This window comes from Anomaloglossus baeobatrachus, chromosome 5 (assembly GCF_048569485.1).
Source record: "Anomaloglossus baeobatrachus isolate aAnoBae1 chromosome 5, aAnoBae1.hap1, whole genome shotgun sequence".
NCBI lineage: Eukaryota > Metazoa > Chordata > Amphibia > Anura > Aromobatidae > Anomaloglossus > Anomaloglossus baeobatrachus.
This window is the reverse complement of record NC_134357.1, coordinates 308,332,795-308,352,634: the sequence shown is the minus strand read 5'-3', so window position 1 is coordinate 308,352,634 and position 19,840 is coordinate 308,332,795. Positions and strand designations below refer to the sequence as shown.

General features: G+C 48.2%; 1 protein-coding gene across 2 annotated transcripts in view; it reads left to right on the top strand.

Annotated features, from left to right (window-relative positions):
- The window catches only part of SGSH (N-sulfoglucosamine sulfohydrolase), a 70,342-nt gene that overhangs the window by 25,245 nt on the left and 25,257 nt on the right, over positions 1 to 19,840 (top strand). The window contains exons 3-5 of one of the 2 annotated variants that reach the window (XM_075349701.1): positions 10,374 to 10,479; positions 10,563 to 10,713; positions 12,196 to 12,352. In XM_075349701.1, the coding sequence (XP_075205816.1) occupies positions 10,374 to 10,479; positions 10,563 to 10,713; positions 12,196 to 12,352 (414 nt within the window). The remainder of the gene's footprint in view (positions 1 to 10,373; positions 10,480 to 10,562; positions 10,714 to 12,195; positions 12,353 to 19,840) is intronic. The other variant, XM_075349702.1, reaches the window with a different exon arrangement.

Here is a 19,840-nt window from a genome sequence, read left to right as displayed (position 1 = left end):
TAGCGGCCATTTACAACATCTGTTGTCGCTATCTCACAATATATATAGAAATATTTGTAAATACACAATACCAAAAGACATGGTCGATCCCGTGCCATATTTACAATATGGATACAGCCATATACAGAATATTTTGTAAACAAAAAAGGAAAAATCTGTACAACGACTGAGTTGCAAAAGGCTTAAATTTTATTAGTACAAAAGCATCATAGCAAATAGACAATGTATAAAAAAGTAGAGACAAGTGGTATATGCCAGCAGGTGGCGCCCTCACCACACACAAGGCACATAGGAGCGCATAGTAAATGAATCCATGAGTACACAGCTAGGGCATACCTATAAAGCAGGCAGCCTAAAGCTGGACTAATTATAAACAGACAAACAGTGCTCCTATGCAGTTAATCCAAGACATAGTAAAATCAGTAATACATGATAAATATGAACATAACCCTGAATCAAATGCAGTATATAAATATGACGTACCTATGAGTGTAGTGAGAGCCCAAAACCCCGACCTATAGGTTTCGGTGTTAATCCTTCTTCCGGGGGTGGTCTCTAATTAAAACAGCTGTCCTTTTAAATGGTAGCTACCCAATCACGTCTATGTTAGTCTCAACCAATCCCATCCCACATATATGGAGGTTCCTCATGATATAATACAACAAACATCCAGATTGGAGGGTAATTCCAAATGCCGGTATTATCCACGCCTCATATCAGAGACGCCACACCGGAAACACAGGTGACGCGAACATCGCGTCACTCCCATAAGGGCATCCCCATCAAATGACTCATAGGGTGGTGCGTGTGTGTAACTGTGACGTCCGCATTACAGCCACGCCTCCAAGAAACATGGTGTGTAGTCAATGTTAAGGTGCGCCCTATTCACTAACACCACACCGGAAGTGTGGTGACGTGGGCATCGTATCGCTCCCATGGAGACGTCTATATCGCGTCACTCGGGGAGACGCGGCTGTCAGACCCACATAGAGCGGTATATCCAGAAGCCGTGGCGTAAGTGCCAGTGTTTACATACGTGTCATGGCAACTGGATAAGCGTCACCACACGCCTAAGTGTCTATTACGTCGCGGCCCTGTACTTCCAGGCACGCGAATAAGGGTAAGTGCATTTAACCGGAGGAACCACTGGAAAATGACAATAACTATAAGGAGGGACAAGATGTGAAACACAACATCCACTCGCAGTTAACCACTATGGCGCACAAGTGAACGCCCAGAAAGCACCGAGCCGCAGCGGGCACGTCCAGGCCACAATCATGGGAACACGGTTGCCACGAGAGTAGCCCAAACGGACGCGCCAGCAGCCGCACAGCGTGATCGGGGCGAACGCATGCGCGCACCGGTACTGCGAGGGATAAAATAGAAGGGGGAAGTGTGTCAAACGACCATACATCTCATATATCTATCAGATGAAAAACCTTAACTTAGACTTGCTGTATACATATGTACACACTTCCTGTCCAACCAGATAAAACAGTATATCATACTCCGTTTGGCGCCTAAAAAGTTGTGTCCATGTATAATGCATAGACTCCGTGCAATTTCCAGAAATGCAAACGAGCAATAAACTTCTCCAGTTCCATACAGGGATAACACAGGGATCAAGGTGCAACATGGGTGAAAGGACAAAGCTAAAAAAAGGAGAAAAAATTAAAAAACAATTAAAATCAAGACCAATATGGTACCGAGCAAATGGGACAGAAGATACAAAATTACGAGTTGTGCCATACTCCCAATACTGAAGGCCAAAGAGGCTGTTATCTAAAGTATTCTTATAAAAAGGACACAAAACTTAGACATTCATTCAGCCCCTCGGGCTGCAAAGTTTTTAAGGTCCATATCCACTCTGTTTCACGCTGTGCGAGGAGTCGGCTAATATTGCCGCCCCGAACCCCTGTTATTATCTGATCAATCCCTCGTATCCTCAATAAAGTGTGGTTACAATGATGATGCCTTTTGAAGTGTCTGGGTATTGTTTTAAGGCCCTCAACATCCACTTCATCCATGGCAGCCTGAATGTCACGTACGTGCTCTCTCACACGGACCTTTAATGCCCGTGTGGTCAGGCCGACATAGATGAGCGGACAGGGGCAAACGGCATAATAAACAACAGCCTTGGACAGGCAATTGATTTTTCTCTTAATAGGGAAAACTTTCCCATCCGACGAGGTAAAGTCAGTTGCTGTATCAATATTGGGGCACGCGACACACGAGCCACAGGGTGAACAGCCAAATCTGGACCTCCGAGGGAGGGTAGAGGACGGCAAAAAGGGAAGGACACTTTTATCTTTTTTGTCGTAATGACTAGAAGTCAGGATGTCTTTCAAATTTTTGGCCTTGCGAGCCGCAACTGCCGGTCTATCAGGCAAAGTAGTTCCTTAGAATGGGGTCAACAGTGAGACTGGACCAAAAATCAAAAATAAGACATCACATCCACCATCCTACCCCAGTGTGAGTTATACTGGGTGATCATTCTCACATCGTTCGAAGTTTTCTTCATTTGACCACCAAATAGTAGCTCAACACGTGGGGAGTTCCTGGCTCTATTATAGGCCTTTTTGATGGACCTATTACTATATCCGCGTTTACGGAATCTATCTTTGAGCTCAAGGGCTCTTGATTCAAATGCGGAATCCGAGGAGCAGATCTGCCGTAAACGGAGGAACTGCCCCACGGGAACCGCACGTATGACGTGGGCGGGATGGGCTGATGTGGCGTACAGGACCGAATTAACTGCGGTATCTTTACGATATAGATCAGTCTGTAACTGGCCCGATCTGTCCCGCATGACCAGCACGTCCAGGAATTCGAGGGATACTTCACTGAACCTATGTGTTAGCCTTAAATTAATCTCATTCATATTCAAATTCTGAATGAATAAATTAAGCTCTTGGACATCCCCCTGCCAGATAAAAAAGATGTCATCGATGTACCGCGTCCAAAAGGGGATGCGGTCCACCGATGACAACGTATCTGACAGGAGGAGGTCCCTCTCCCACAGCCCCAGGAATAAATTAGCATATGAGGGCGCGAAAGCCGCCCCCATCGCTGTACCCTGGAGCTGTAGGTACAGGGACCCCCCAAAAAAGAAAAAATTATGCGTTAGGGCAAAACTCAAAAGGTTCATGACAAATTCCCTCTCCATCCCGGACATGCTGGTCATAGACAAAAAAATATGAGGTCGCCCGTAGCCCATCGCGATGTCGAATGCTCGTGTAGAGCGGCTCGGTGCTTTCTGGGCGTTCACTTGCGCGCCATAGTGGTTAACTGCGAGTGGATGTTGTGTTTCACATCTTGTCCCTCCTTATAGTTATTGTCATTTTCCAGTGGTTCCTCCGGTTAAATGCACTTACCCTTATTCGCGTGCCTGGAAGTACAGGGCCGCGACGTAATAGACACTTAGGCGTGTGGTGACGCTTATTCAGTTGCCATGACACGTATGTAAACACTGGCACTTACGCCATGGCTTCTGGATATACCGCTCTATGTGGGTCTGACAGCCGCGCCTCCCCGAGTGACACGATATAGACATCTCCATGGGAGCGATACGATGCCCACGTCACCACACTTCCGGTGTGGTGTTAGTGAATAGGGCGCGCCTTAACATTGACTACACACCATGTTTCTTGGAGGCGTGGCTGTAATGCGGACATCACAGTTACACACACACGCACCCCCCCTATGAGTCATTTGATGGGGATGCCCTTATGGGAGTGACTCGATGTTCGCGTCACCTGTGTTTCCGGTGTGGCATCTCTGACATGAGGCGTGGATAATACCGGCATTTGGAATTACCCTCCAATCTGGATGTTTGTTGTATTATATCATGAGGAACCTCCATATAATGTGGGATGGGATTGGTTGAGACTAACATAGACGTGATTGGGTAGCTACCATTTAAAAGGACAGCTGTTTTAATTAGAGACCACCCCCGGAAGAAGGATTAACACCGAAACCTATAGGTCGGGGTTTTGGGCTCTCACTACACTCATAGGTACGTCATATTTATATACTGCATTTGATTCAGGGTTATGTTCATGTTTATCATGTATTACTGATTTTACTATGTCTTGGATTAACTGCATAGGAGCACTGTTTGTCTGTTTTATAATTAGTCCAGCTTTGGGCTGCCTGCTTTATAGGTATGCCCTAGCTGTGTACTCATGGATTCATTTACTATGCGCTCCTATGTGCCTTGTGTGTGGTGAGGGCGCCACCTGCTGGCATATACCACTTGTCTCTACTTTTTTATACATTGTCTATTTGCTATGATGCTTTTGTACTAATAAAATTTAAGCCTTTTGCAACTCAGTCTTCTTTTTTTGTTTATAGAAATATTTGTGCACAACTATTTGTCATGTATCCATTCACTTTTATTTCATATTCCTTTTTCACTTTATTACTATATCACTCCTCTATATCAGAGTTATTGAGCAAATCTATTTCTCCAATTCTATGCACTAGCACTTTATCACTCTTATTTTGCCATTTTTTGCAGTCATGTATCCTTATACAGTGCCTACAAGTAGTATTCAACCCCCTGCAGGTTTAGCAGGTTTGATAAGATGCAAATAAGTTAGAGCCTGCAAACTTCAAACAAGAGCAGGATTTATTAACAGATGCATAAATCTTACAAACCAACAAGTTATGTTGCTCAGTTAAATTTTAATACATTTTCAACATAAAAGTGTGGGTCAATTATTATTCAACCCCTAGGTTTAATATTTTGTGGAATAACCCTTGTTTGCAATTACAGCTAATAATCGTCTTTTATAAGACCTGATCAGGCCGGCACAGGTCTCTGGAGTTATCTTGGCCCACTCCTCCATTCAGATCTTCTCCAAGTTATCTAGGTTCTTTGGGTGTCTCATGTGGACTTTAATCTTGAGCTCCTTCCACAAGTTTTCAATTGGGTTAAGGTAAGGAGACTGACTAGGCCACTGCAACACCTTGATTTTTTCACTCTTTAACCAGGCCTTGGTTTTCTTGGCTGTGTGCTTTGGGTCGTTGTCTTGTTGGAAGATGAAATGACGACCCATCTTAAGATCCTTGATGGAGGAGCAGAGGTTCTTGGCCAAAATCTCCAGGTAGGCCGTGCTATCCATCTTCCCATGGATGCGGACCAGATGGCCAGGCCCCTTGGCTGAGAAACAGCCCCACAGCATGATGCTGCCACCACCATGCTTGACTGTAGGGATGGTATTCTTGGGGTCGTATGCAGTGCCATCCAGTCTCCAAACGTCACGTGTGTGGGTGGCACCAAAGATCTCGATCTTGGTCTCATCAGACCAGAGAACCTTGAACCAGTCTGTCTCAGAGTCCTCCAAGTGATCATGAGCAAACTGTAGACGAGCCTTGACATGACGCTTTGAAAGTAAAGGTACCTTACGGGCTCGTCTGGAACGGAGACCATTGCGGTGGAGTACGTTACTTATGGTATTGACTGAAACCAATGTCCCCACTGCCATTAGATCTTCCTGGAGCTCCTTCCTTGTTGTCCTTGAGTTAGCCTTGACTCTTCGGACAAGCCTGGCCTCGGCACGGGTGGAAACTTTCAAAGGCTGTCCAGGCCGTGGAAGGCTAACAGTAGTTCCATAAACCTTCCACTTCCGGATGATGCTCCCAACAGTGGAGACAGGTAGGCCCAACTCCTTGGAAAGGGTTTTGTACCCCTTGCCAGCCTTGTGACCCTCCACGATCTTGTCTCTGATGGCCTTGGAATGCTCCTTTGTCTTTCCCATGTTGACCAAGTATGAGTGCTGTTCACAAGTTTGGGGAGGGTCTTACTTAGTCAGAAAAGGCTGGAAAAAGAGATAATTAATCCAAACATATGAAGCTCATTGTTCTTTGTGCCTGAAATACTTCTTAATACTTTAGGGGAACCAAACAGAATTCTTGTGGTTTGAGGGGTTGAATAATAAATGACCCTCTGAATAAACTTTTCACAATTTAAAAAAAAAATAAAAAAAGAAATAACATTCTTTTTTGCTGCAGTGCATTTCACACTTCCAGGCTGATCTACAGTCCAAATGTCACTATGCCAAGTTAATTCCGAATATGTAAACCTGCTAAATCTGCAGGGGGTTGAATACTACTTGTAGGCACTGTATAGTTAGAATAAACGTGCACTCTGCACCTTATTCCTTTTCTCTATGAGCACTTCAATATGTATTTATCTGTCTCTGCGCTCATGCTTCCCGCTATGCATCTCGCTGACGTGCTGCTCTTCTCCCACACCTTGACGTGTCTGGTGTGGGCAGGTGGTAGTGACAGCAGACGCCGACCCTTGAGCTTCCAGTCCGGGATGTGGATAGTGTGAGCCCCGCTGTCACGGTTTCCCCTCCCCGTCCACATGGCTAGGGGGTGGAGCCTTCTCCAGGGCCTCACTTCCGGAGCTGGGATGCTATAAATACTGTCATCTCCAGTGAACCAGCGCCGGCTATAAGCTTAGCGCTGCTTTGCCTGTGAGTGCTGGTCCCTGTAAGTGTGATCCTAATCTGTTCCCTCTCTGTGTCCTAAGCCTCTGTCTGTGTTCTGTCCCCTAGTCGTTCTGCCATTCCTCTGTCCCACCTCCTTCCTTCCCACAATAGCCCCGGTTGTTTCCTCCTCTCCTACCTACCCACTCGGTTGTTTCCTCTGGTACTGACCTCGGCCTGATTTCGACTCCTCCTCTGCTAGTTCCTCCAGTCTTCCTGCTGCCTGTACTGTGTATGACCCGGACCCGTCTGACCATCCCCCACATGCCCCACAGCTTCAGCTGTCCGGCTGATGCTGGTAGACACTGCATTAGCACACACTGGGAGTTCCCCTCCTTGCTCATTCAGCTCCGTGTGGTGTCTTTCCCTGCAGGACTCCAGCTCCCCCTGCTGGCAGCCTGACACCCGTACATAACTGGCGCACAGCTATAGGTGGGCTCTTAGATAAATACTGGCCTTATATACCAAATAACAACCCCCTAGAAAAAAGCACTATGCAAAACGCCTATAGGGGTGCCTCCTGACCCACAAGGTTTCTTGCCTTACTCTTATAATTGCATTTTTTGCTCTAGCCTTCAATGGTCTTTGGTTTTCATTTACTGTACTTATATTTACTTATATGCAGGTTTTCATGCTGCTTCATGTGTAGGCTTTAATGCAAATTTCTTTGTCTATATTTGCATTGTTTCTACAGGCAGTTTTCCATACTGGGCTTTACATTTCTTACCTACCTGCTGTATCTATTTTCTCACTGTATCTACTTGGTGCTCATCAGTTTGACACTTTGCAAATACTTATGTGACATATCCCTTGTCCTATTTATTTCTGACATATGAAGTCCACCTGAATATTTTCCATTCATTAAGGCTGCTTCCACACTACGTTTTTTTAACATGCGTTATGAACGGTTTTTTGCTGTAAACGTAGATCTTGTTTTTACAAAGAAAAACGCATGTGTTATTTTGCAGGATCCTGCCACTTGAAGTTTATGGGCGGGCATTGAAGTCATGTGATCGGGAGTGAGGGGAACTGAACGTGATAGACTGGGAGCCGGCATCTGACAGCTGCAGACGCTGGTAACCAAGGTAAACATCGGGTAACTAAGCGAAGTGCTTTGCTTGGATACCCGATATTTACCTTGGTTACGAGCGTCCGTAGCTGCTAGGAGCCGGGATGCCTGCTCCCTGCACACGTAACCAAGGTAAACATCGGGTAACTAAGCGAAGCGCTTTGCTTGGTTACCCGATATTTACCTTGGTTATGAGCGTCCGCCACTCTCAGGCGGGGGAGAGAGAGAGGAGAGAGAGAAAGGGAGGGGGAGAGAGAGAGGGAGGGCGGGAGAGAGAGACTGATCACGCCAGGCTGGTTTGTGGGCATGCTCAGTAGAGCAAGCAGGATCCTGTCTATCAGCATGCCAGCGTTCACATGCGTTTGCGTGCAGTATAGTCAGGATCCAGTGAAAAACAGTATTTGGACGCAGCTCAAAAACGCTACAAGTAGCGTTTTTGAATAACGTTAAAAAACTGCAAGTCGCTGGATCCTCAGTATAACGCACGCAAACGCATGTTGACGCGAGTCCATTGCAAATGCATTGACATCAAAACGCATTTGCACTGGATCCGTTTTTGTGTTAAAAAACGTTCATGACGCATGTTAAAAAAACGTAGTGTGAAAGCAGCCTTACCTATATCTGCAAGGAGTTTGCATGTTCTTCCCGTGTTTGTGTGGGTTTCCTCTGGGTTCTACGGTTTCCTCCCACACACCAAAGACATACGGATAGGGAATGTAAATTGTGAGCCTCAATGGGGACAGTGATGATGATGTATATATAGCGCTGTGGAATTAATGGCGGTCTGTAAGTGAATAAAATAAATAAAGATATCTTTCTTCCACACTTTGGTCCACTGAGGCCATCTTGTGGTGGATCTACCGAATCTATGTGACATTTTTGTTGTCCCATGTATTTTCAATTGATGATTTATACCTGTACATCTTCTCTATTTTTGTAGCCATCTTGCTTCCATCCATTGACGCCATTGTAGATTTTTTCAGGCATAATATCACAATATTTTTGTTCGCTACAATTTGGATGCTTAATGGTTATATCTTGAATGTGTGTGTGTGTGTGTGTGTGTTTGTGTGTGAGTGTGTGTGGGAATATATATATATATATATATATATATATATATACAGTACATATATAATTATGTGTTTTTTATTTTTATTTTTCTAACGGTGAAATCCTTCTTGTGTATTTTTATCATGTTCTTTTAACTTTTTTTCAGTAAAGATTTTTCATTTTATCATAATCCGGACATTTCCTCTTGAAACTTGAAATTTATTTATTTTTTTGGAGTTGAGCCTTATATTGTGTAGTCATTTTCTAGGTTTTCTTCAGCTGTTAATACGGCTTCCATGGACAGGCTTAGTGCTAGGCACTCTCATTGGTTGCCCTTGCCTTCATCTTTTAAGGCGGGCTTTGCACGTTACGACATCGCAAGCCGATGCTGCGATGCCGAGCGCGATAGTCCCCGCCCCCGTCGCAGGTACGATATCTTGTGATAGCTGGCGTAGCGAACATTATCACTACGCCAGCTTCACATGCACTTACCTGCCCTGCGACCGTCGCTCTGGCCGGTAACCAGCCTCCTTCCTAAGGGGGCGGGTCGTGCGACGTCATAGTGACGTCACACGGCAGGCGGCCAATAGCGGCGGAGGGGCAGAGATGAGCAGGATGTAAACATCCCGCCCACCTCCTTCCTTCTCATTGCAGCCGGGAGACAGGTAGGAGATGTTCCTCGCTCCTGCGGCTTTACACACAGCGATGTGTGCTGCCACAGGAACGAGGAACAACATTGTACCTGTCGCTGCAGCGGCATTATGGAAATGTCGGAGAATACACCAATGATACGACAACGACGCTTTTGCGCTCGTTCATCGTATCAAAAAAGGTTTTACACACAACGACATCGCAAGTGACGCCGGATGTGCGTCACTTTCAATTTGACCCCACCGACATCGCACCTGCGATGTCGTAGTGTGCAAAGCCGCCCTAACACCTGTACAGGGATCTGTACTTATGCAGGCACCTCAAGGCAGTATAATAAAGTAAGCTGCTGACGTTTCGAGCAATCTGGCTGAAAGGGTTGTCATACAGGGTCGATACCAAGAGGTCACGTCAGGGACAAAATCAGACAGCAAGCGGGTGGTCCAAATACAAGTCAAGGTCAGACAACTGGATGTACAGAGTTGCACAACTGGCACAAGAGATCAGAATGACCAGGTCTACCAAAACTATATAACTGACAGCCAGAAACTGTCTGCTGGGGTTTATATATAAAGTAGCCTGCCCATGGCTCCCAGCAGAGAGCTAATGACATACCAGCTTACTGCAACAAAAGGAAAGGGACAAAGAGTGTCATCAATCTAAAAGCTAAACTGCTTACACGCTGTGATCCATCAGGAGCCATGGTATTAGAGCATCACCGGCTAGCGACCAGTGCAGAGGTCGTGCAGTATGTTCAGACACTGAAGTGACACTACCCGTCATCATTACCGTATTTGTATTTCTTTAGAAAATCAGCTTCTTGCCTATTTCGCCATTATTCTTTTCCCTAATGAATGGGAGGGTCTATTTTTATGGAAAATAGACTGTTGGGAATTGTACTTGTCAGTTTTGATTCGGGATCAGTACGGCAAAATACAATTTTATTTGGGACGGCAGAAAAAGATGGAACCCTAGAACGTTAATGCCTTGTGAGACATAAGTCTGATTACTCTGAAATTAACTGACTGTATTATGGGCGAGCAATGGAGCAATGTCATGGAATATTCATTGGACAGTATTGTTTTGTAATGTTTGCATTATATCTGCAGCACCAGAATGGTATTTATGGGCTCCATCAAGACGTGCATCACTTCAACTCTTTCGATGATGTCCGGAGTCTGCCATTACTGCTCCATCAGGCTGGCATACGGACAGGTAAAGGAAATGCAGTAAAGTATCGGGCTTTCTTAATGAAAATGATAACTCTACTGCTAATATTTTTTTTTCTTTTGTTAAAGGTATTATTGGAAAAAAACATGTGGGACCAGAGACGGTTTATCCATTTGACTTTGCCTACACAGAAGAGAACAGCTCGGTGCTACAGGTTGGGCGCAACATAACCCGGATTAAATTGTTGGTCAGAAAGTTTTTGCAAAGCAAAGATCAGAGGTGAAAATGAACATTGGTAATGTTATATCTGTAAACTGGACCCACAAGTAGGGGTCACGGCCTGTGAACTGCAGCAAAGTCCAGCATTGCCCCAATGTAAGCCCAGACCATGCACCAGAACTAGAAGACCATAAATAATAATCTTTATTTTTTTATAGCGCTAACATATTCAGCAGCACTTTACATACATCAGTAACACTGTCCCCATTGGGGATCACAATCTAAATTCCCAATTAGTATATCTTTGGAGTGTGGGAGGAAACCGGAGAACATGGAGAAAACCCACACATGGGGAGAACATACAAACTCTTTGCAGATGTTGTCCTTGGTGGGATTTAAACCCAGGACCCCAGCGCTGCAAGTCTGCAGTGCTAACCACTGAGCCACCGTGCTGCCCAGGCAGATGTGTAGATATCAGTTGGGCATGGGATAAAGTATCCTGTTTTCAGGAACGTCAATCAAGCCATGTTACATGTGTTTAGGGCAAAGCCAGCTTGATTCTCCTCCCTGGCTTCTCCACCTTTTTGACTTTTATCAGGGTAACTAACCTATGACAAGGATTAAAGAGTAGCTTACATTTTTCTAGAATACATTTTTTCCATCACGAAAAGTTGTGAAACTTAACAAATCAGTTTATTAGGTGATTTGCCTTTTTTCCTGTAAAAATTGCATGGAAAAAGTTTCCAAACCCCTGCTATTCCCCAGTGACTGCCTTTATTGCTGTATTGATGTCATAATGTACTCATTTGGAGTACAGATGATGACAGTGAAAGGGTCAGTTCAGCTCTGATATGCACAACACTCAGAGGAAGAAACACGTGCTGACTAGTGATGAGCGAGCACTACCATGCTCAGGTGCTCGGCACACACAACGAGCAAATGGATGCTCCCATGGGCATGACTCAAGTATAATGGAAGTCAATGGGGTACTCAAGCATTTTTCTGGAAGATCTTCCCATGCTCAAGTTCCCCATTGACTTCTATGATTCTCGATACACAAGTTGAGCCCTTTCGAGCGTCGGATTGCTCTTCATCTGGCTGCTCGCTCATCACCAGTATTGATCCTTTCACTGCAATCATCTGTACTCCTCATGAATACATTCTTATATTAATGGAGCTAAAGGCAGGCAAATAAACTGAACTGAAGAAGGCGTTTGGATGACACTTACAAACATTTTTGTGTACAGGAATGACGACAAGTCCTTTAATAAAGTGACATGCAAAGTTACATAATTTTCCATGTTGGACAAAATGATTAAAACAAAATAAAAGTTTAGATATTTTTTGTAATAAAAAAACATTAAAATAGTCCTTCCATGATTGCTAATATACTATAATATATATTTATTTCCTTGCTTCAAGGACAACACCTAAATTACTTTCATTTAATGGGAATAAGAATGTATGATACTATGAGTAGCTGTAATATATAGGAGCAGTACTGGTTTTAATATATGTTGCATACTCTCCGCTTCCTCACAGACCGTTCTTTCTTTATGTTGCCTTCCATGATCCTCACCGCTGTGGGCACTCCCAACCTCAATACGGCAATTTTTGTGAGAAGTTTGGAAATGGTGACCCCGGTATGGGAAGGATTCCAGACTGGACACCCCAGTATTATATACCGGAACAAGTCCAGGTCAGCCCTATCAGTTTATTTTCCTTCTGCTAAATAACTTTTAAATATCTTTAGTGCACGTGTTATCTAAATGTGTAGATTACATTAGAATATAAGGGGTAATTCTCACATAGCGAAATCGCTAGCGAGATCGCTGCTGAGTCTCAGGTTTTGTGACGTACCAGTGACCTCATCAGCGATCTCGCTGTGTGTGACACTAAGCAGTGACCTGGAGAAAAAAGATTTCCAGCATCGGAGAGACGGAGGGATGCATTAAAACTTAAGATGTTTATTTAGTCCATTAAAATCAGAGTATCACACACGAGGGCATTGGGGCACACAGTGAGATACGCGGGTATGGACCTTGTCCTACGCGTTTCAACCTATTCGGTCTTAATCGGTCTTATTCGGTCTTATTCACTCCATGATTAAGACCGAATAGGTTGAAACGCGTAGGACAAGGTCCATACCCGCGTCTCTCACTGTGTGCCCCGATGCCCTCGTGTGTGATACTGATTTTAATGGACTAAATAAACGTCTTAAGTTTTAATACATCCCTCCGTCTCTCCGATGCTGGAAATCTTTTTTCTCCATGCACGTGTCCTTCCGCCCGGGCCAGGGCGTTCCGTGCATCGGTGGTGGATCCTAGGGTGAAAAGAGGTGAGCTGAACTCATTTACTTTTCTTTCAAAGCAGTGACCTGGCCCCTGCTGTGAAATCGCTGATCATTGCACACTGTTCTGGTTCATTTTTTGCTCGTTGGTCTCCCGCTGTGCAGCACACATCGGCGTGTTTGACGGCGGGAGACCAACGAGCACCAACTCTGTGTAAGCAGTGTATGCTGGTAACCAGCGTACACTGGTAACCAGGGTAAATATCGGGTAAGTAAGCAAAGCGCTTTGCTTGGTTACCCAATATTTACCCTGGTTACCAGTGTACACCGCTTAGTGCTGGCTCCCTGCATACGTAGCCAGGGTAAATATCGGGTAACTAAGCAAAGCGCTTTGCTTAGTAACCCGATATGTACCCCATCCCTACCCTAAGGGATGGGCTGTTTTTAGTTATATAAAGAATAGTGAACCTTGATTTATATAGTATCTTGATGATGCCATGATCTGGTATGACTATAATGTGTCTAATGTGAGGTAGCACGGTCGGCTGCGCAGCAGAAGACACGGGATCCAGGCATTAAGGTTCACAGCACACGGTTTAATCCAAAACAAAAGTCCACAACAATATACATGTGCCTCTCCAGCAGAGCTCAGGGAGTTCTGTTCACTCCCTCACACCCGGCACACCTGCTCTCGTTCCTGTTTCCATTTAACCCTTCCTTCAGCCTGTAGGGAAACAGCATTAACCCTGGAGTGGATTTACTTTCTATCATGGAGGGAGCACAGCCGGGGCGAGACATACCGGCCGTCATAGATAACCCCGGTCACAGTCTCACATACCCCCCCCCCTCAGTTCAATCGTGCGGGGTTGAACTCTCGCCATCAAACACGGGCCGCGGGACAAGGCATCGGCGTTGCCCTGCAACCCACCGGCCCTATGTTCAACCGTAAACCGGAAGTTCTGCAGAGAAAGGAACCACCGGGTAACCCGGGCATTCCGTTCCTTGGCGGACCTCATCCAGACCAGTGGAGAATGATCCGTCACCAAGCGAAACTGCCGTCCCAGCAGGTAATAGCGTAGGGACTCCAAGGCCCACTTGATCGCCAGGCACTCCTTCTCCACTACGCTATAATTCCGCTCGGGAGGGGTGAGCTTCCTACTTAAGAAGGTGACGGGGTGTTCCTCCCCCTGAACCACCTGAGACAACACTGCCCCCAGGCCGACCTCTGAGGCGTCAGTCTGTACTATGAACTCCTTCCGGAAATCAGGGTGTACAAGAACGGGCTGTCTGCACAGGACCCCCTTCAGGGCCCGGAAGGAGTCCTCGGCCTGCGGAGTCCAGCGCACCATGACGGACTTCTTGCCTTTGAGAAGGTCCGTCAAGGGGGCTGATAGTCCCGCAAAATCCTTTACAAACCTCCTGTAGTACCCCACGATACCCAGGAAGGCCCTAACCTGCTTCGTGGTCAGGGGTCTAGGCCACTTCTGGATCGCCTCAACCTTGTTAATTTGGGGCTTAATCACTCCTTGGCCTATCACGTAGCCCAAGTAGCGGGCTTCCGTGAGTCCCAATGCACATTTCTTGGGATTGGCTGTCAATCCGGCTGTTCGAAGCGCGTCCACCACCGCTTGTACCTGTTCCAAGTGGGTCTGCCAATCGGAAGTGTAAATAATGATGTCATCCAGGTACGCTGATGCATACGCCTGGTGGGGTTCCAGCACTAAGTCCATCAACCTCTGGAACGTGGCCGGAGCGCCATGTAACCCAAAAGGCAAGACAACATAGTGGAAGAGACCCTCCGGCGTAACAAAAGCGGTTTTCTCCTTGGCGGACTCCGTCAGTGGCACCTGCCAGTACCCCTTGGTCAGGTCGAGCGTGGTAAAATATCGCGCCTGTCCCAACCTATCAATCAGCTCATCCACCCGGGGCATGGGGTAGAGATCGAACTTGGATATTTCGTTCAATCTCCTAAAGTCATTGCAGAACCTTAAGGAGCCATCGGGTTTTGGTATTAGGACAATCGGACTAGCCCATTCACTCCGGGATTTTTCGATGACCCCCAGGCGTAACATTGTCTTTACTTCCTCCGATATGGCTTGTCGTCGAGCCTCCGGTACCCGGTATGACTTCAGGCGTACCTTCAGGTGGGGCTCGGTGACAATATCATGTCGTATCAGACTGGTCCTACCGGGCAGCTCGGAGAAGACATCGGGGTTCTGCTGAACCAACCGTCTGGCCTCTCGCCTCTGAGTCTTGGTGAGGGCTTCTCCAATCCTTACTTCCGGTTCATCCTCTCCGGAGGTCGCTGGAGCCGGAGGTGAACGACCCGAAGAAGAGGGAGATGGGGAAAAAACAGCCATCAGGCTTTCCCGTTCCTGCCAAGGTTTTAATAGGTTGACATGGTATATTTGTTCAGGTTTCCGCCTACCGGGCTGCAATACTTTATAGTTAACCACCCCTACTCTTTCCTTTATCTCGTAGGGGCCTTGCCACTGAGCCAGGAATTTACTCTCCGCCGTGGGGATTAATACCAACACCCGATCCCCGGGTTTAAAGGTCCGCACGGTGGCTTGTCTATTGTAGCGGCCGCTTTGCGCGGCCTGAGCCTCCTGTAAATGCTCCTTCACAATTGGCATGACCGCGCTTATGCGGTTCTGCATACCCAAAATGTGTTCAATCACACTTTTATGGGGGGTGGGCTCTTGCTCCCATGTTTCCTTTGCCAGGTCCAACAATCCCCGGGGATGTCGCCCGTATAACAATTCAAAAGGCGAAAACCCCGTGGATGCCTGTGGCACCTCACGGATGGCAAACATCAAATAGGGAAGCATCATATCCCAGTCTTTCCCGTCTTTTGAAATCACCCTTTTGAGCATGGTTTTCAGGGTTTTATTGAAACCCTCGACTAAACCGTCCGTTTGAGGATGATACACAGACGTACGCAACTGCTTGATCTGGAGTAGCCGGCATAGCTCTTTGGTCACTTTAGACATGAATGGGGTCCCCTGATCTGTAAGGATCTCCTTGGGCAACCCCACCCGGCAGAACACAGCAAACAACTCCCGAGCTATAAGCTTTGCTGCAGTATGTCTGAGAGGTATCGCCTCGGGGTACCGGGTGGCATAGTCAACGATCACTAGGATGTGTTGGTGCCCTCGAGCGGACTTTACGAGGGGCCCCACCAGATCCATCCCTATCCGATCAAAAGGGACTTCTATAATGGGAAATGGTACCAACGGACTGCGAAATGGGTCAGGGGTGCGGTAAGCTGACACTCCGGGCAGGTTTCGCAGAACCGTTTTACCTCCCAAAGACCCCGGGCCAATAGAACCTTTGCAATATTCGCTCCTGCGTTTTCTTGACCCCTAGGTGGCCACTCATCAGGTGTTTATGAGCCAAGTCAAGGACCCGCCGGCGATGCGGCTGGGGCACCACCAACTGCTCTACCCCCACGCCCCGTATTTCATCAACCCGGTAGAGTAAATCCTGCTTAAGAGCGAAATGGGGGTACCTTACCTGGGCACCGGGCAGCTGTGCCACCCCGTCAATTACTGTCACCCGACTCCGGGCATGTATTAATGTAGGGTCCTGGAGTTGGGCTGTCCCAAACGTATCCGGGGACGCCTCCAACTCCGGGATGGGTTCGACCGTCTCAGCCTCTCCTGCCAATACCTCTAGGGGCGACCTATCGGGTTCACATTCTGTCCCTATCATGGGGACCCCTATGGCAGGTGTCCCGGATTCAGGATTGTAGGGCTCAAGTCCCGGACTGACCAATATCTGAGGAGACTTAGGGGGTCCCTTCCATAAAGTCCAAAAATAGGGCAGATCCCTTCCTAGGATCACGTCATAGGGAAGAGTGTTAAGAAGTCCCACCTCATGTTGCACCTGACCGCAAGGTGCTGTGATGGTGACAATCCCCGTGGGATAGTCTCGGCGGTCCCCATGTATGCAAACCACCCCCACGGTACGTCCTGTGGCCTTTACTTTAGCCCTCAAGGTGGATCGCACCAGGGTCACTAAGCTTCCGGAATCCAACAATCCTGTAACCGGACATCCATTCACCTGTATTTGGCACAAGTGGGGCTCAGTCTCTGGGGAGACCAGGTCACACACCACCTGAGCATACATTGAACCCCGCCGGGTAACCCCACAATCCATGGGCTCCGTGGTGAGTGGACACTGGGCTTCCATATGTCCCACCCGCTGGCACCGCCAACATCTAATGGGGACGGAAACCCCCTTGACGGGTTGTCGTTTAGGGTACAGAACCTTCCGGACCTCAGGAATGGTGGGCGCGGCCTCAGACGGGACGGTAGGGGACTCCTGCACCGTTGTCAGCGGTGGGTCCTTGGCCCTAGGCTTGGAGGGGCCGGACCGACGAGCGGTACGCAAAGTCTCAGTGTCCCGTATCAAGTCCTGCGTAGCCACATGCCGCTCTACCAGGGACACTAATTGGTCCAGGGTACTCGGGTCACCCTGTCCTACCCACCGTTGAACGGTGACGGGTAGAGTGCGCACAAAACGATCCACTACTACCCTTTCCACCATTTGTGCCGGGCTCAGAGTGTCAGGCTGCAACCACTTTTTTTACAAGATGCAACAAGTCATAGGCCTGGGAGCGTACGGGTTTGGCTTCCTCATAGAACCACTGATTTACCCGCTGAGCCCGTACATAGGTATTCACCCCCAACCGAGCCAGTATTTCGGCTTTCAGGGTCACATAGTCAATGGCGTCCTCGGTACAGAGGTCCAGGTACGCTTTTTGGGGTTCCCCCGTCAGATAGGGCGACAATACCTCAGCCCACTGGGGGGTCGGCAGCTTTTCCCGCTCGGCCACCCGCTCAAACACCGCCAGGAACGCTTCCACATCATCCCCCGGGGTCATCTTTTGCAACGCTTGTCTCACCGCTTTCCGGACGCTGCCGTCGTCACCCGGTCCCGGGGTTGTTGCTGCCGGTCCGGCACGGATCGACTTGGCCAGGAGAACCATCTGTTCTTGGTGCCTTTTTTCCTGCGCTTGTAAGGATTGCTGCTGACGTTCCAACGCCCGGAGCAGGTGTGCATTGGTCTGTTGCTGCTGTGCATTAGCCTCTTGTTGCCGTGCATTAGCCTCTTGCAGCTGTGCATTAGTCTGTTGCTGCTGCCTTAGTATGTCCTCCATGGCGTCGCCGGGTTTGGGCTGTAGTATAGCCGCTCGAATCCAGGACATGTGCTGCTGGGTCACCAGGGATGGATGCTACACGTCACCGGCTGTCATGCCCGCCGATTCTCCACCATATGTGAGGTAGCACGGTCGGCTGCGCAGCAGAAGACACGGGATCCAGGCATTAAGGTTCACAGCACACGGTTTAATCCAAAACAAAAGTCCACAACAATATACATGTGCCTCTCCAGCAGAGCTCAGGGAGTTCTGTTCACTCCCTCACACCCGGCACACCTGCTCTCGTTCCTGTTTCCATTTAACCCTTCCTTCAGCCTGTAGGGAAACAGCATTAACCCTGGAGTGGATTTACTTTCTATCATGGAGGGAGCACAGCCGGGGCGAGACATACCGGCTGTCATAGATAACCCCGGTCACAGTCTCACACTAATAAAATTTGTTTGATTTAAAAAAAAAAACAAAAAAAAAACGGAGGCAGATAGAGCGGTTGGAAATCACAGGAAGCGTATTTCTTCACTAAACGTAGGCAGAGCTGAAGACCCTACCCACAGTCCTATCCCAATGCACCAACAGGTTATTACACCCAAACTTTAAATGTGGATTAAACAATAATCAGGATGTAGATTTCTTCACTAAAGGTATCTATTGTATCTGTAGAACAGCACCATTATGACCATACCTTTACTTTTACCATGCTAAATTTTGTTGACCGGTTCTCTTTAAATGAAATACATCGCAAAGGTAACATCAGGATTATAAGTAATCTATATATATAATTGCTTTATTCTGTCTGTCTGTCTTGCTCCAAAATTGTGTCACCGTGACCGTGTCATTTCAGTGACAACTGTCGGATTGGCCGCTGGGCTCGGCCTGGCCCAGCCCCCCCCCCACGGATTGGCTGCTCGCCTCGGCCTGGCCCCGCCCCCCGCATGGATTAGCCGCTCGCCCCGGCCCTCCGCACGCATCGCCCGCTCCAGCATACACCGGCTCCCAATACACATGTGCAGGGAGCCGGCATACGCTGACGCCTCATCCGCTCAGCCCCGCTCCAGCGTACATCGGCTCCCGGTACACATGTGCAGGGAGCCGGCACCCGGCCCTCCGCACGCATCGCCCGCTCCAGCGTACACTGGCTCCCGGTACACATGTGCAGGGAGCCGGCACCCGGCCCTCCGCACGCATCACCCGCTCCAGCGTACACCGCCTCCCGGTACATATGTGCAGGGAGCCGGCATACATACGCCCGCTCGGCCCCGCCACACGTTGGCACACTCGGCCCCGCCCCCGGCGGACATAACCTTGCGATGCTGGGATCGTGACGGAGCCGGTGTACGCTGGTAACCATGATACACATCTCGTAACTATAGGAACCGCTTCCCTTAGTTACCGGATGTGTATCATGGTTACCAGCGTACATCGGCTCCCGGTACACATGTGCAGGGAGCCGGCATACGCTGACGCCTCGCCCGCTCAGCCCCGCCCCCGGCACACGTTGCCACACTCGGACCCACCCCCGGCGGCCCCAGCATGGGGGATGGAGCACGATGGGGGGGTGTAGCATGGAGGATGGAGCAAGATGGGGGGGTGCAGCATGGAGGATGGAGCACGATCGGGGGTGCGCAGCATGGGAGATGTAGCACGATGGGGGGTGCGCAGCATGGGGGAGGGAGCACGATGGGGGGTGTGCAGCATGGGAGATGGAGCACGATGGGGGTGCGCAGCATGGGGGATGG